General features: G+C 34.5%; 2 protein-coding genes across 3 annotated transcripts; one reads left to right on the forward strand and one right to left on the reverse strand.

Annotated features, from left to right (window-relative positions):
• The first annotated feature begins 1,321 nt into the window (after positions 1 to 1,321).
• LOC141659196 (electron transfer flavoprotein-ubiquinone oxidoreductase, mitochondrial) lies at positions 1,322 to 12,664 on the forward strand. Of its 2 annotated transcripts, XM_074465974.1 has the most exons (18): positions 1,329 to 1,811; positions 2,603 to 2,679; positions 3,391 to 3,497; positions 4,217 to 4,298; positions 4,376 to 4,484; positions 4,966 to 5,012; positions 5,105 to 5,179; positions 5,549 to 5,665; positions 6,386 to 6,454; positions 6,972 to 7,064; positions 7,435 to 7,537; positions 9,127 to 9,251; positions 9,518 to 9,567; positions 9,683 to 9,749; positions 10,480 to 10,559; positions 11,079 to 11,207; positions 11,290 to 11,356; positions 12,246 to 12,664. In XM_074465974.1, exons 1-18 carry the CDS (start codon positions 1,424 to 1,426, stop codon positions 12,327 to 12,329), a joined length of 1,869 nt encoding a protein of 622 aa, XP_074322075.1. In that variant the 5' UTR covers positions 1,329 to 1,423; the 3' UTR covers positions 12,330 to 12,664. The 2 variants fall into 2 exon arrangements, 1 of the variants encoding a protein (XP_074322075.1); XR_012549666.1 differs by lacking the exons at positions 11,290 to 11,356; positions 12,246 to 12,664 and having other exon boundaries at positions 1,322 to 1,811; positions 10,461 to 10,559.
• Positions 12,665 to 13,317: 653 nt separating this feature from the next.
• On the reverse strand, positions 13,318 to 15,615 carry LOC141659207 (protein THYLAKOID ASSEMBLY 8-like, chloroplastic). Its single transcript, XM_074465990.1, has 3 exons — positions 15,583 to 15,615; positions 14,843 to 15,339; positions 13,318 to 14,062 (listed from the first exon to the last, which is right to left on the reverse strand). The coding sequence occupies exons 2-3, from the start codon at positions 15,215 to 15,217 to the stop codon at positions 13,649 to 13,651; spliced, it is 789 nt and encodes a 262-aa protein (XP_074322091.1). The 5' UTR covers positions 15,218 to 15,339; positions 15,583 to 15,615; the 3' UTR covers positions 13,318 to 13,648.
• Positions 15,616 to 15,818: the final 203 nt, after the last annotated feature.

Consider the following 15,818-nt stretch of genomic DNA (forward strand, 5'->3'; position numbering starts at 1 on the left):
TTTTTATCATAATAGTTACTGTTTTGGAATAAAAACTAGAGCGCGTTAGTAATTAATGTTAGGGTTTGTGAGTTTCGAGCTTTAATGGTTGCTCTCGCGTTCGGGACCATCGGTCCTTGCAAGATTCCCACGTATCTCTGTGTGGTAGAGAATCAAGACAAAAGTGCAGTTCTAGTTTGAGGGGTAGAGCCCTTTATATAGAGGTGAGTCTAGGGTTAGACTTGTGTTGAAAGACTTGATGGGCAAGTCTCCAACTTAGATGGTGATTATGAGTCCTATAAAGGAAAGAACTCTATAAGGGAAAGAACTCTAGAACCTTCTGTATAGGACTTTGAGTCCGTTTATGACACATGTATCTGCTATTCCAGCCGTATTGGGCCTAGTCCGTGAACAACTCGTGTTCTTGGACCTTGATGACCTCTGCTGGTGGGCCTTGACTACATGAGCCGTCTTGAGTCTGATACGAGCTTGGTCCTATTTGCCATATCGTATCTAGAAGAACTTAGTGGATTTCAGACAAGAAGCCCAAGTGTAATTAATGCGACATTTAGGGGTCGTTTGGTTCAAGATGTAGTATCAGGTTGGAATCAGAAATCGGGTTAGGGTGGTATTGGGTTGAAGTATCATATCTGATATCATGTATTTGATTGAGTACTGAAATGAAATTTTTTAATTTAAAATATTTTGAGTCAATAATTTTAATTTAATTAAATATATTTAATTATTATTATTTTAATATATTTATTTTTGTATTAAATATTTAGATTTAAATGCTTAAATATAAGTTAAAATAGTAGTTATAAAGTTGATTCTCATGACGCTATGTTATACCCACTTATCCCCTTAGTTATGAAAAATCTCTACCTGGGGTTTGAGAAATGGATATTAAATTTTCTTTTCTGCACCAAACACTAGGTATAGGGTTGGATTACCCACTTATCCCCTTAGTTATGAAAAATCTCTACCTGGGGTTTGAGAAATGGATATTAAATTTTCTTTTCTGCACCAAACACTAGGTATAGGGTTGGATTGAATGAAATCCACACGTGATTGAAGAATTCAATTATACTACCTCCGTCCCTTCCAATTGTTACCGTTCTAAGAGAGTGTTCGACACGCATTTTAAGATCAATGGAAAGTATAGTTCTGTAACTTTTTTTAAAAAAAAATTCTTTTTCAAAATAAAAGTTTAAACATTCTACTTTTATTCAATTTTTTTTTTAAAAAAATTTATAGGAACTATATTTATTTTATATTTATCTTAAAATACGGGTCCAGACGCTTTCTTAAAAACGATAATCTATAACAATAAGGTGAAATGAGGGAGTATATTTTTTTGATACATGGAGAATTTTAAAACCGGGGGATTCTAGTTTGTAAGTTATTGACTGTTTTGGCTTGCTGGGCTGGTGTGCGCCTGAGAATGATTCTCAAATTAATTTCATCTCGTTGTTCATCTTCCAAATTCAAAACAACCTCAAAATTCACTTCAATATGTTCTTCTTACACAACAACAATCTCTCATTCCCAACACTTACAATCTCCTTGTCCAATAAACAACAAAACCCCATCACTTATTACACCAACATTCCTTAATTCCTTATTGTCTTGTAGTAATTCACGTTATAATCTAACTGGGTTTTGTCCAAACAGGAGTTTCAGTAGTGAAGCTCGAGAGTGTATGAACTATGATGTTGTTATTGTAGGAGCAGGGCCTGCTGGACTTTCCGCTGCGATTCGATTTAAGCAGTTGTGTAGAGATAATGATGTTGATTACTCTGTTTGTGTTGTTGAGAAAGGTGCTCAACTTGGTACGTATGTATCGGAAACTATCGTAATGTTTGTTGTGTGTTATGTGTTTGTTGTATTGTCTTTTAATGGTCATGGACTAGAATGTAATGTATTGCGGAGTTTGGAGATTGGTTGTATGTTGGAATCGAGATTACCTGGTATCAACTTATTAAAAACCAAAGAAATGGAAATGGTTTTGGAGCGAATTAGTGTAGTTATGTGAAATTGCGGAGTTCAGAGATTGATTGTATGTTTTATTTGAGATTATGTTGTATTAACTTATTGGGAGTTAAAATGGAAATAATTTGGGAGCGAATTTATGCAATAAGGTTGTTAAGCTTTTGTAATCATGCTAGTGGAACCTGTTTATATTAATTTGTCGTTGTGAAGTGCAATGACAAAAATAAATGAATTAGTGTTTTGAAGCAATCTAGGTAATGTTTGTTTTTTTAAGTTTCTAGAGTTAAGTGTGGTATTTCTGTTTTTCGTAAGTCATACTATGCTACTATTAAGCTTGCCAAGATTTAAAGGACTACAGTAATTGTAGGACTGGGTACTGGAGGTTTAGCTACTGCATATGTATTTAGCACGTACATTGATCTTCATATGGAGGTTTCAGATTTTGTTACTATTGAAGAGCAATTTATGAACAAGAAAAATTTAGTTGTTAAGAAAACAGTTAAGTTTTTGTGTTCAGTGGATATTTTATAATCATTTTCGGAGCATGCCTAATCTTTTAGTTATGTAAGATCTATTATTGGGAAATTAAACTCTAAATATGTTGCTATATTATTTTCTTTTCCTTTTCTAGGCGCTCATATACTGTCAGGAAATGTTTTTGAGCCACGGGCACTGAATGAACTTCTCCCACAATGGAAAGAAGATGGGGTACTTTTTATATTTACTTTCATGTCTCTTGTATCTTTTCCAAAGGCATAATTCTCAAGTCCAAAAACATTATTAGTTGGGAAGTATATTGATATTTTCAATTATGGTCTGGTGGCTTTAAGATCAGGAGATTATCTAAATAAGCATTTGTTGGATTATTATTTTTAATCAAATTCATTAATTTAATAAATCAACAAAAAATTATTCTAATTGGTCAACAGAGAAGAACATGACCTATTAGGTTTCGTAAAGCACAAATGACGACCTAAGGAGCAGTGGCTGCTTTTTATTCATGTGCAAGTGAGATTGATACATTAATTTTAGGGCCTCTCTGTCTCCCTTTTCTCAATTAACCTACAAAAAGGGATTTATTAGCTAGGTTTAATAAGGTTATGACTATACATGCCAAACAGATACCTGAGTTTTTGCCTGTTGCGTGGTCAAAGAAGATGCTATGCTAAATTCAGTATCACAATTGAGGGAATCTAGTATTTTAGATGGTCCTTCCTTCTAGCTTCATATTTGCTTTTTGCATAATGTTACAATTGCTCTGTTTATAGACTGAGCTATTGCAAATATGCACCTTCTGTGTGTGCATGTTCATGCTAAAATTGACAGCATGGTCCAAGGTTCTGCCCTTGAATCCGGAATCTGACTTTACTCTGGGCTGTTCTAGACTTTTGATAAACATCTTCGTTCACTTATTTTCAGGCACCAATTGAGGTTCCTGTTTCTTCTGATAAGTTTTGGCTACTTAGCAAGAATCGTGCATTTTCTTTGCCAAGTCCCTTTGATAACGAAGGAAACTATGTTATAAGGTAATCAGATGATGTGCTCGTTTCACTGTGCATCAATATATTAGAACAATGTTCAACTTTATCTAAAACCTATTTGACTTGGCAAAATAAATAGTGAATCCCAATGACTGTCATTATTTGTATCTTGATTGTAATCTTTTGTAGAATGAAGCTGATGTAACTTGTTTCCGGAAAACGTTCATAAAAAATTTGCTAGCTATGCTAAAAACCTGTTACACTCTTTTAATTTATTTATTCTACACACCGCTAGTAGAAGAAACAAATCGGACGAAATCATATGTCATCTGAGAATGATCTTCTTACAATCTGCTTTTCTTTTTCCTTAAATAAATTCAGTCTTTCTAATGACTGTAAAATTATAATATATGCATATCTTTCTGTAGCTTTGTAAAAGAGTAAAGCATCTGAAAGACTAGAACAGTGGTTCAGTGAAACATTAATTTTGTTACCATGAATGATCAACCCATATCATTAAATAATGAACACAACCGACTACATACTTTGTTATGATATTGTTTATGTACTTTTAAATACTGATGGAGTACAACTTATTCATTCTCATGTATTAATGTATACTGTAATTCTACTAGCTCTTATTTTTCGACAATTGCTAAATTTGTCAAGAACTTTTTCTGTTGCAATTTTGATTTGTACATATCTGTATATAATAGACACAATTGCAAGTTCTTTAGTTCTACCACAAATAACATGTGATGCAGTTTGAGTCAGCTAGTGTGCTGGTTAGGACTAAAGGCTGAAGAATTAGGAGTTGAAATTTATCCAGGGTTTGCTGCTAGTGAGGTAGCTATTCATTTATTTGAAATGTTTTTCGTTTTAGATATTTGCTTCTGTTCATTAATAGGTTATATAATACTTAGGTTTTATATGATGCAAATAACAATGTTATTGGAATTGCGACCAATGACATGGGAATCGGAAAGGATGGCTCCAGGAAAGATACATTTCAGCAAGGTGTTGAATTAAAAGGCGGGTTCTCTAACTCAGTTCATTCTGCCACCATAGTCATCTCTATGGTGGGTTGCACAGATTACTGGCGTTGCCCCTTTTTAAACACTTGCATTATCTTTGCTACTACTTTTTCTACAATAATTTGCATCCATGATGCAAGTGATTCAGATTTTTGTCTACTTAAATTGTCTATTGGGTAGTGTAGAAAAAAATGCATCACCTATACGCATGCATTAGCATGAATCAACATGCTTCTAAAATCAATAATAAAATATTGTTTCAAAAGGCTAAAGAACTATGACACATGTTCTGCCACAACATGGAAAGGAGGGCTCAGGTGAAGACTAAGAAGTGAAATAATGCACTTGAACTAGTGAAAAGATTCACAAGTGCACCTAAGGCTGCTTTATATTCAGATATTTTTTACGAAATTGACAGTGTGTATGTTGTTCTTCAGAAAGTGAGTTTATAAGATTAATGATGGTAATTTAAATTACAGGACGTGTAAATCTTCTTGCTGAAGGATGTCGCGGGTCATTGTCAGAGGTCTGCAAATAGTCTTCTACAGACAAAATGTATCTGCTAACACGAAACACTTTTCTACTAGGCTAATTTTGTGATTTACTTATTATGTGAAGAAAATAATTAGCAAGTACAACCTGAGAGAAAAGGGACAGGCACAACATCAAACTTATGCCCTAGGAATTAAAGAGGTAAAAATACATCATTGCTTGATGATTTGTTATATTCTTTTCTTTTTTAGTTAAAACTGTCTGCATTTACCTGCCTTATGTTACATTTTATGAATTGTAAAGGAAGCATCATTAAGCCTAGTATAACTAGAAAACCTCTCCTATACATATTAAGTTACCAACTTAAGCCTGAATTCGTATTTAAAAATAAGTTTGTCTCCTACATTTGTTTGTGTGTTTTGACTTGCTTTAGTATTGTTTGTTTTGAGCAAGTTGCAGGAAGCATCATTTCACTGCCTGTAAAGGAAGAACCTTCTTTGTAGATTTCTCTAGTTTATGTTCTTATTTTATACAAATTTTATCTTATTCTTCAACTCTTTACCTGCCCAGGTATGGGAAATTGATGAGAGCAAGCATAAACCTGGTTCTGTGCTTCATACAGTGGGTTGGCCTTTAGATCATAATACGTATGGGGGATCTTTTTTGTACCATATGAAAGATAGACAGGTAGAGTTTGATATTTTTTGCTATTCTGTTTTTACTTACTCAAACCATTCGATGTTTCCCAAGGTCTCTTCATTTATTATTACTCTTTTCACCTAATCCCAAAATTTGAGGGTAGTATATGTACATATTAAAATATGTTTTTTCTTGTTTTATGGTTATGTCGAGCTCACAGTCAACACATAAACAGAATCTGTAAGTTACTTGTCAACTGTAGTGTATGATTGGTTCCAACAATTTTTGTCTACTTTTAATGAGTTTTGATGAATCTGTAAAAATTGAAAACTTTCCTTAAAACTGGTTTATATGATACCCCTCTTTTGATAATCTCTGTTAATTTAGCCAGGATGAGTAGAATGTCTCACCTGCTAACTGTTTTCAAACTTCATTATTATAATTTTTGTATATAACTAATTCTTATCAAGAATCATTAAGTGGATAAAGTTATATACATATCCGCTTCCTCCCCAATTGAATGAATGATGGTCTAGATTTTCGGCTGATTATTTTATAGATTAGCGGAAATAAGAGGGTAAGCTTTCCCCTTCTGCGGGAGTGTTGGTATGACACCAATGGACCATAATTATAGAGACTGGACATTTTTAACAGTATGCAGCTTCTTACATCACATAATGTATATACTTCTGAAGAGCAAACTGATGAATTGGTACCATATCGTAAGTTCAATAAATTCTGCAGTTACACTTGATGTTTTTCTTATAGGTGTCTATTGGACTTGTGGTTGCTTTGGACTATCACAACCCTTTTATGAGTCCTTATGAGGAATTCCAGGTAATTGGGCACTATTTTCCATTTTTGCTTTTCTGTAATTATTTTCTATAAAACACACGCAGAACTATGTGAGTTGAACTCTAGCTTGATTTCCTGAATATTAAACTTTACTCTGATCTCCAATCATGAAAACAAAGAAGCATATTTCTGGATATATTCTGAAGTTGGTCTTGGTCTATCAACTTAAAAATTGATTTTGTTTATTTCTTTACTACTCTTGATCCTTTTGTGTAATAATTTGGGTTAAAATATATAACAGGTTAGCTACATACAAAAAATATGATATATGTGTTTGTATATATAGGATTTGTTTATTTTTTCGAGATTTTGTTACGATTTTATTAATTTGCGGACACTTTTGTTGGGAATTTATGTGTAAAAAAATTTCAAATATTGTCCAAAATTTTCACTGATTTAATTGTGAGTTATCTGTAACTTTTAATTATCTATGTTCATGATCTTTAATTTCCCTCCAGTGTAATTCTACTCAGCTCCTTTATTTACATTTGCATTTCAGAAATTCAAGAACCATCCAGCCATCAGAACTCTTCTTGAAAGTGGAACTGTTCTCCAATATGGTGCACGCACTTTAAATGAAGGCGGTTTTCAGGTGCATTATAGATACTTTGTTGGTGCTTTAAAACACTTCCATGAAAGCTCTAAACCTATTCAAAATCTATTCCAAGTCCCGAATCACACTCTTTTGCAAAATAGTTCTGTGTTATTAGATATAAGTATCATATTATCCACACCTTGGTGTTTAAGTAGTAAGCCTCCTTTTTTGCGCAAGTATTGAAATATTAAATTACCTATCATTAGTATATATATGAACATTTACAGATGAAGTGACCAAAGTTTGTATAGAAGATTTATTTTAAATTTTGATTTTGTGTTGCACAAATGTTTGAAAATGCTATAATGATCGGCTGCTGGCTACTACTTCTCATGCTACTACAATTATGATGCTTGTTGAATTTCAGTCAATTCCATACCCAGTTTTCCCAGGAGGAGCAATTATTGGATGCTCGGCTGGCTTTCTTAATGTACCTAAAATAAAAGGATCTCATACTGCAATGAAATCAGGTATGGACCTTCCTGAAGATGGTTGTAAATTCAAGCTAAATATCGTATTAGGAATGCACTTTCATTTTCTATTTTTTTTGTATTAAATTTTATCTCTAGTGATTGGAATGCATATAAAATATGTTCATCTTCAGTAGTTTTTATTTCTCTAATGATGCCATCATAGGCACATAGACATTTTTAAAGGATTGATCTAATACCTTTCTTAAACATATGCTCCTTCCTTCCAGTTTTATTCGGCTCATTACTGTAATAATACTTGAAACTAACAAAATTGCATATACTGAAGTGAGGAGATTGAATTGGATGATGTTGCAAGTTCTAAATACAAGACCATCGATTCTGTTCATGCTATAAGAGCTTATGCAAAATTTCCCAGTGCTCGTAGACTATTACGGGAAGGCCGAATGAGTTGGCGGGAGAGGTGAACGGAGGAAAGAGATATGATGGGAAAGGAAAATAAGTTGTCCATATTGTAGCCAATATTAATGATTATTATCTAAGGTGGTGGATCGATAAAATACTTCGTTATCTTCTTATCTCCTCTCTTTGCCTGATCTCTCTCTCTCTCTCTCTCTCTCACACACACACACACACACACACGCACGCACGCGCGCCCCCGCACACACCTTGTCTTTGACAAGGTTCGTACCCTCGACATCCCGTGAAGGGAGGAAGGAGATACCGCTACACCAAGAGGTGTCTCTCTTCCCATTTCGTTTCTTTTCCTATTCCAGCCATGAACCCTATTAATCTGTCGAGAGCTTCATTTACTCGAACCAGCTCAGCTGCTTTAGACTTTAGTATTTCAATGTGTAGTACCTATAACTAGATGATTTTGGCTACCTCGAGATTTGTTTTCAAGCAATGGAATTGAGACCTCGCCATTCGAAAATAAACCTTCTTAAGTTGCCACGTCAGGCCAGCTCGATCATGCGGACTTTGTGAAATACATAACTTTTTATTACGTAAAACTAATATATTTGGAAATTTTAGGGCGGGCCATGGTAAATTCTCGAGTCCACATGGCTTCGCCCCTGCAGGCAACCAACATGTAAATTTTCAAGTATCTGACTTGATATAATTTTTTTAACTGAAGTAAAATTAATAACAGCTGTAAGTTTGGACGCTACATTTCAACTATTGAAAAAGCAGAATTGAGTGGCATCACTTTTAAGACTTTGGAGTGTATCAATGTATGGATAAATAATTTTTCGTACTCATGGATTAATGAAGATTAAAGTGCATTTTTGTACTTGCAGTTTGACCGACTTACCACTTGCAATACTCTACTTTTGAAATTATCACCACCAGAGTTCACATCTCGTTACACTTATGCACATTTATCTTATTTCAACTAACTTTTCAAGGTCTTTTTTGCCCACGTCTTATTTCAGCAACTGTATATTTAAGTTGGGGTAAACATATTTGATACATATGTAGTTTGTGAAATGTGATTGAAATTTATTTTTCATGAAATTAGCTAAAATTGCACAAAATGTGAACTTCAGTATTGCAAGTGGTATGTCCTTAAATTGCAGGTACACATAATGCACTTTACTCATTCACAGTTCAATAATTTATTACAGGCATGCTAGCTGCAGATTCTGCATATAAAGCACTTCATGAAGGATTAAATATGGAAGCGTACTGGGACAATTTACGGAATTCATGGATCTGGGAGGAACTATACCTGGCAAGAAACTATCGGCCAGTAAGTTCTATTTCTCACGTCATATATTTGTAAACAAATCGTATCTCATGTTTTTATAGTACGACCCCCCAAACCCCGTTCTTTACCTTTTCACCAAATAAATAAATAATAAAACAACCTTTATTTTGACCACAACATAGCAGTTAACTGTTAGATATTCTTTTTGGTGATTTAATTTTGAAAAGAGGCATAATATACAACTTGATACAAAATTTGATATGTTGATTGGAATAATAAACTGTCTTCCTTCTCTGCCTAACATGCAGGCCTTTGATTATGGGCTTTTTCCGGGTTTAGCTTTAAGTGCTGTAGAACGGTATGGTCTTCCTTTTTACTAAATAAGAAGTAGCAGATACATTGAATTGTCATAAGATTTTGTTATATTACTCTCATTGATAAAGTATACTTGACTTCAATTCTTTGCATGGCAGCTACATATTCAGGGGTAGATTCCCTCTAACCATGAAGCATGGAAAACCTGATCATGAAGCAACCAAAGTGAGTAACTACTTCTCTACTGTCAGCAGAGTGATATTACGGACAGATAATAATGTTATAATTTTAGATAATTTGTCTTTCATAGAAGAAAAATTGAAATTTGAGGACTTTAGGAAACAAAATGTCATTTTACTGAGCACTTTATAATGGCAAAAGTTGTCATCACTTGTGCAAAATTGCAATTCTGATTTCTTTGAGGTTTGGTGACTTGGTGTACAGGGACAAGCCGTAGTCAAGGCAGTATTGTTAATTTTTCCCCAAAACTTCTGGGGGTGCATGCTTTAGGTTGTTTTTGAAAAGTTCCGAAAGTCTCAAAGGAACACTTTGTCCTCGCTATTGTTGAGGAAAATTATTTGCCTAATGATCCAAGATAAAATCTTATCGATGGAATTGCTATTTAGAATCTTGGCCATGTTGTGAGCATAGTCCAGATGATACCATGTTAAAATCGTTCTTTTTCTTTGCTAAATATAATTCTTCGCTTTTACTTCAACTATCAAACTTTTTTCTACTATTTATTGCCAAAAATATATTACATCGGTATCTCCTATTCTGCTTGGTTAATGGAAAATCAAATCATGAATATCTCATGAGTGAATTTTTAATTAGTAAGAGTATTGAAGCTACCGAGCACTGACTAAATGTATACAAGAAAATTAACCGTCTTACTAACTGTATAATGGATTCGTTCTCCTTGCATCAATTTTGAAGTCCGGCACTTTATTCACAGGAAGCACAACAATGCTCGCCGATTGAATATCCAAAACCGAATGGAGTTGTCTCTTTTGATATACCTACGTCCCTTTACAGGTAAAGCAATATATCATTGATATTTTCAAAGTTCACCAAGCTCTCTATGAACTTTCTACTCCATGTTTTAGAAAAAGAAGAAATTCACAGCTTAACAGAAAAACATGAAGATAGATGATCATAACTGCTAGCGAAGAACTGTTGTCGGTTTATTCTAGAGGCAATTGGTATCAGGTGGCCAGTCTGAACTAGAAAAACCTCGACAGCATGTTCTGAAACTATAGTAGAGAGCAGAGCTAGCGTTAGCCTGCATCATAAACACCAGTAGCATCTCTGTTACCGTAGGTGATTTTAAGATGATCTTCTGGTCTGGACAGAAGAACTTGAATAAACGAATTAGAACTATCAATACAATTACAAAAGGAACTGGCCTGACCAATATCACTGTGTATTTAAGCATCTTGTTTGTTCATACACCGATAATACACACACACACAGACATACATATAATCATTGTGTTTCTATGATCCCTATCCGCGTGTTATAAATTTTGGCATGCCATTTGATTTACTCTCTCAGGAGCAACACAAATCATGACCATGACCAACCTGCTCATCTTCACTTGACCGACCCCAATATTCCCTCGCTCGTTAACTTGCCAAAGTACGGCGGACCAGAATCAAGATACTGTCCTGCACGTGTGTATGAGTAAGATATTTAACCGATAATTTTTTTCCACATAATTTCTCTATATTTACATGACTTATATTCTTTGTGATATTGTCTACAGGTATGTTCCAGATGAAAAGGGTCAGTTGAAGCTGCAGATAAATGCTCAAAATTGCCTGCATTGCAAGGTAAGTGCTGTAAGAACTTCAGTAAAGATGGATTCAAAAACATTTATGTAAAACAGAAGAAGCTTATGTTCCATTTGGTTGGATTGAATAAAATTGGGTAAAAAATGGAATTAAACCTTTACTTTTTTTTTGCTAGGCGAAACTTTTAACTAACATTTGTTGCGAAGCAACTTTTAACTATTTAAACTATAAACAAATAAACTTTTAAATATTTTGTAGGTAAGCTTTTAAACTTTTTATTCCTTCCTCCCTCCAATCCATTTAAACCAACAAAAACTTGAGCTGAGTCCCATCATTTCTAGAGTAAATGCTCGTTCCCACTTTCTACTCATTTTCTTCCCTGCTATGGAAAATTTGCAGTAATTTATTTCCTTCACTTATCTCACTTCAATTTTTCGCTTCCACCTTCCTACCTCATTCCGTTCCATATTCTCCCAACTACGTTAGTTCTTAGACATCATTGTCCGCACTTGTTTTACGCTTGACAATCAAGTACAGGATATATGTTTAACTACCCAGTAACTACTAGAACTGCATATTGTTTCACAATTTTTTCCTTCTTACTGACTATTGCGGAGCTTAAGTACTAGGCAGTCTGTAGTTACTTGGTAAATAAGTGCTTGTTCTAGATATTAGTCCTCGGCTAGACAAGATTAGCCTGATGTGATGATAGTATACCCTGTCCTACTTCACATAGAATTAGATCCCTGGGCATGAAGCAAATGAAATATCTAATATTGGAAAGTTATCTGACTAGTTGGGTCTTCTTAGTGACTTCTGTAGTACTACAGTGTACAGGGATTATCTACATGTTATATTGCTTTTTGTATCCTTTTTGTTGCTGTCCAGTTATGTTTTGCATATGCTCTCATCTCCAATTTTTTGTTAGGCCTGCGATATTAAAGACCCAAAGCAGAACATCAAGTGGACGGTCCCTGAAGGTGGCGGTGGACCTGGCTATTCAATGATGTAGACTATCCTGTTGGCCGTTGCCTAATTATTAAAAAAATGTATGCATTAGTTGGTTCTACAAGCTTTGTAACGCATGCATTGGCTAGTTTTATTGTAACAGAGTTGCATAACGAAAGCCCGGCTTTTAAAATCAATGGAAGCAGCATGCAGTCGCGAGGGTAGCTTGTGTACCATTTCTGAAGAAAACTGGAGCTACATCTGTTTTTCTTCTATTCAATGTGTTACCATGCAATACCCAAGACAGCTCCTTTAGGATAGAAAAGTTTACCATGTTGTAACACTTTAATGTATACATTAGCAAAATAATATATAAATAATTGATGTAATATCTTTCAATCCCATAGTCCTGATATGATGTAAGACCTGCACTGCCCTTTATTGCTTGTTTTAACCAAGAACTTCATTCATCAATCAGATTTATAGTAAACTAGATTAGAAAGTCTGTATATTTGTATGAATTCTGCAACAAAGGAAAGAACGTTCTATGCTTTGTGGTTTAACATCTGACGTTCATGATACCACAACCACACGAATTGCTCCTAAGATATTAGTCTTTTGAGGATATGAAGTATTAGATTCTAAACATATAAGGAGCTTGCAAGTAAAATGATGATGATAATATGCCTTAAAATTATGACTAATCCCAGCATTGCATGGCTGCAATTTTGAAGATATATTTGATGGAAAATAATGCAATGTAGCTAGTGTTCCTAAAATTGATTTGAATATGAAGCTTTCCCACTGGATTCAAAATTGAAAACATGCCCACAATCGACAACCCCTGATCTGATCAAATAGTTTGGCATCCAAAATTTCTATTCCAGCAATTGCTTCCATCCCCCGAGTTTATCAACATATCTGATCTCGGGTTGTATATTTGTTTGTACATTTGTTGCCAGAGGAGAGGTTATATTTTTATTTTTCGCTTTAAGGCTGAAGTAACAGAAGAGTGTGGGAGATGGAAAAAGAAGAAGTACCAAAGAAAAGAATGAACGATATAAACGATGTAGATTCTAGAACATTTGATGAGACCCTGAGAATCTCAGGGTTCCCTTTCTCATTGATCTAAAGATATAGAATCAGAATCATGATGCATAGTCTAATAATAGCTTACTTTATTAATAACAGCAGTGCTGCAGCTGCAGAAGTGATAAAAACCAATTACTTTCACGAGTCATTTGCATAGCTTTTAGTCCTCTCGTATTTTATGTTGCTACGTGCTTCTAATCCCCTGGTTACTCCGTGGTTTAGTCCTCTCGTATTTTATACAGCTAACAGGTTGCGGATGTGGTTAGGATACCTTCAGAAAACAAACTCAGCTTACAAGGACATGACCGTATTGTCCGCTTCATCTTCATTCTCTTCTAAGAACTCCAAAGAGCTGCCATAAATCTTCTCCGCTTCCTTCCTTACAGTGACTGCTAGACTTGTTTCTCCCTTTGATTCTAAACCACTAAACAAAATCTTAAAAGTTGACCTATCCGGCTCGCATCCTTTTGATTTCATCAAATAGAAGCAATCCATAGCAAGTCCAATAATGCCAAAAGACAGCAAACTTTCCAAAACTGCATTAAATCCTACAATATCAGGCTCTAAACTAATTTCATCCTCCAATTTCCTGAATACTAGTTCCAGCTCATCAAACATTTCATTCCTCCCCAAAACTGATATTAGTTCGGCATACAACAATACTTTAGGTTTATACCAGTGCTCCTTCTGTACATCTGCAAATGCCTGTGGTACATAACAATACTGATTAGAACCTCTAGCACAGCAGACAAGAAAACATGACATATAGCATGGCATAGTTGCATGAGACTGTCAATATATTACGTTTTCTGATTTTTGTAGCTAGGAACTCTGCTGAAATGAAATGCAAGGTAAAAAGACACCCAAAGACTTCTATCACTTATCAACTCACTGTAAGCTCAGAAATGGAAACTGCAAGAATTAATTGGGTTGGGTCAATCTCACGTCGACCCATGGGCACCCATACAAGTAGTCACCTACAGTTTTGAAGCTGTAAAAAGGTATGAATCCATAGTAATAGGAAAATCTTCCAGTACTACATACACAATCTAACTTTCACTTAAATGCCGGTAAAGTCAAGTATAACTAGGCAAGTAAGTGATGAAGAGACTCTAAGTTAAGGTAACAATTCTATGGTAACCATAAAATAAAGAGAGATGCTTTCTGTAAGTTCTGGCTAAGTTTTATCTTTGATATTTTTTTAACAGATATTCTTGTAGGAGTAGTGATAGTCAAGAAAAAAGACAAGTGTGTGCGAACATAAAAGTGAGTAGATGACTATACACTAAACAGAAACCTCAAGTGCATGATTCACTCAACCAAATATTAAGAACTAGGTGCTTAACTATATTAAGATAAAAACAATTAAACAAATGACACAAAGATGATGAATGATGATCAGGCACACCTAGAACATCAATTAAAGAGTGAACAAATGCAGATTGTTGAATAATTCCAAACAAAATACTAGACAAGAGAGAAAACCTTCAAGGCCAACGAGCATTGATTCTGACGGATGAGTTCCTTAAGAACAGCTATCATATCAAGTCTTAACAAGCGACTGAAATTAGTAGCAAAAACTCGATGCAGAGAGGCATCATCATTTTTAACACGCTTGAGCGCTTGAACAGTCTGAATGGCTTCAATGCTGAGGTTCCTCCCTTTCTGCAAAGGTTTCCGATTTTTGCTCCTGTCTCTCATTGTTATTATCATCCTATTTCCCACTCTTACTTGTCTCCAGGTGACAGTTTGCGCACTTTGTTTAACATTACAACTCGAACATAGTCTATTATAATCATTGGACTTGGACACAGAAGCAAAATTAAAGACGGGGCGCGTCTGAATAGAAAATGAACTCATTCTATCCTCTAAAATCGGCACAGAACCAAATCGAAAGGGTTATAACTTAACAACTAATGATTGCCAAGCTGTAATTAGGCAATAATATTATCTTCCTCATTGACTTGTGATGCATTAGTAGCCTATAAAATGTACAGTAGCATATATAGTGAGAAACATATATAACATGTTACTATTACTTACTATACAAGAACCTAACAAACATTAAGGGAGAGAGATAGAGAGAGAGATTATAACATATAAAACATCTTATTACAGGTGAACCAATTCAGAGAGAGAGAGAGAGTGAGGGAGAGAGAGAGAGAGATTTTGAACACATAAAATTAACAATCAAGTGAAGAAGGGACAGAGAGAAATGAGGTTACCTCAAGGGTTAGGCTCCTCAATGGATAACAAATACTATCAAGCTCAAGTCACTAATTTATAAAATTATTAAGTATATTATCCATGTCATTAGGCTCAAGTCATTAATTTTTTCAAATTTTATTGTTTTACTTGAATATTTTAACCTTTTTTATGTTTCATTATTATCTTGTTTCCTATTGAATTTACATTATTTTCAACAATTATATTTATTATTATCTAAATATATTCTATATTA

Source organism: Apium graveolens, chromosome 1 (assembly GCF_009905375.1).
Source record: "Apium graveolens cultivar Ventura chromosome 1, ASM990537v1, whole genome shotgun sequence".
NCBI classification, from domain to species: domain Eukaryota; kingdom Viridiplantae; phylum Streptophyta; class Magnoliopsida; order Apiales; family Apiaceae; genus Apium; species Apium graveolens.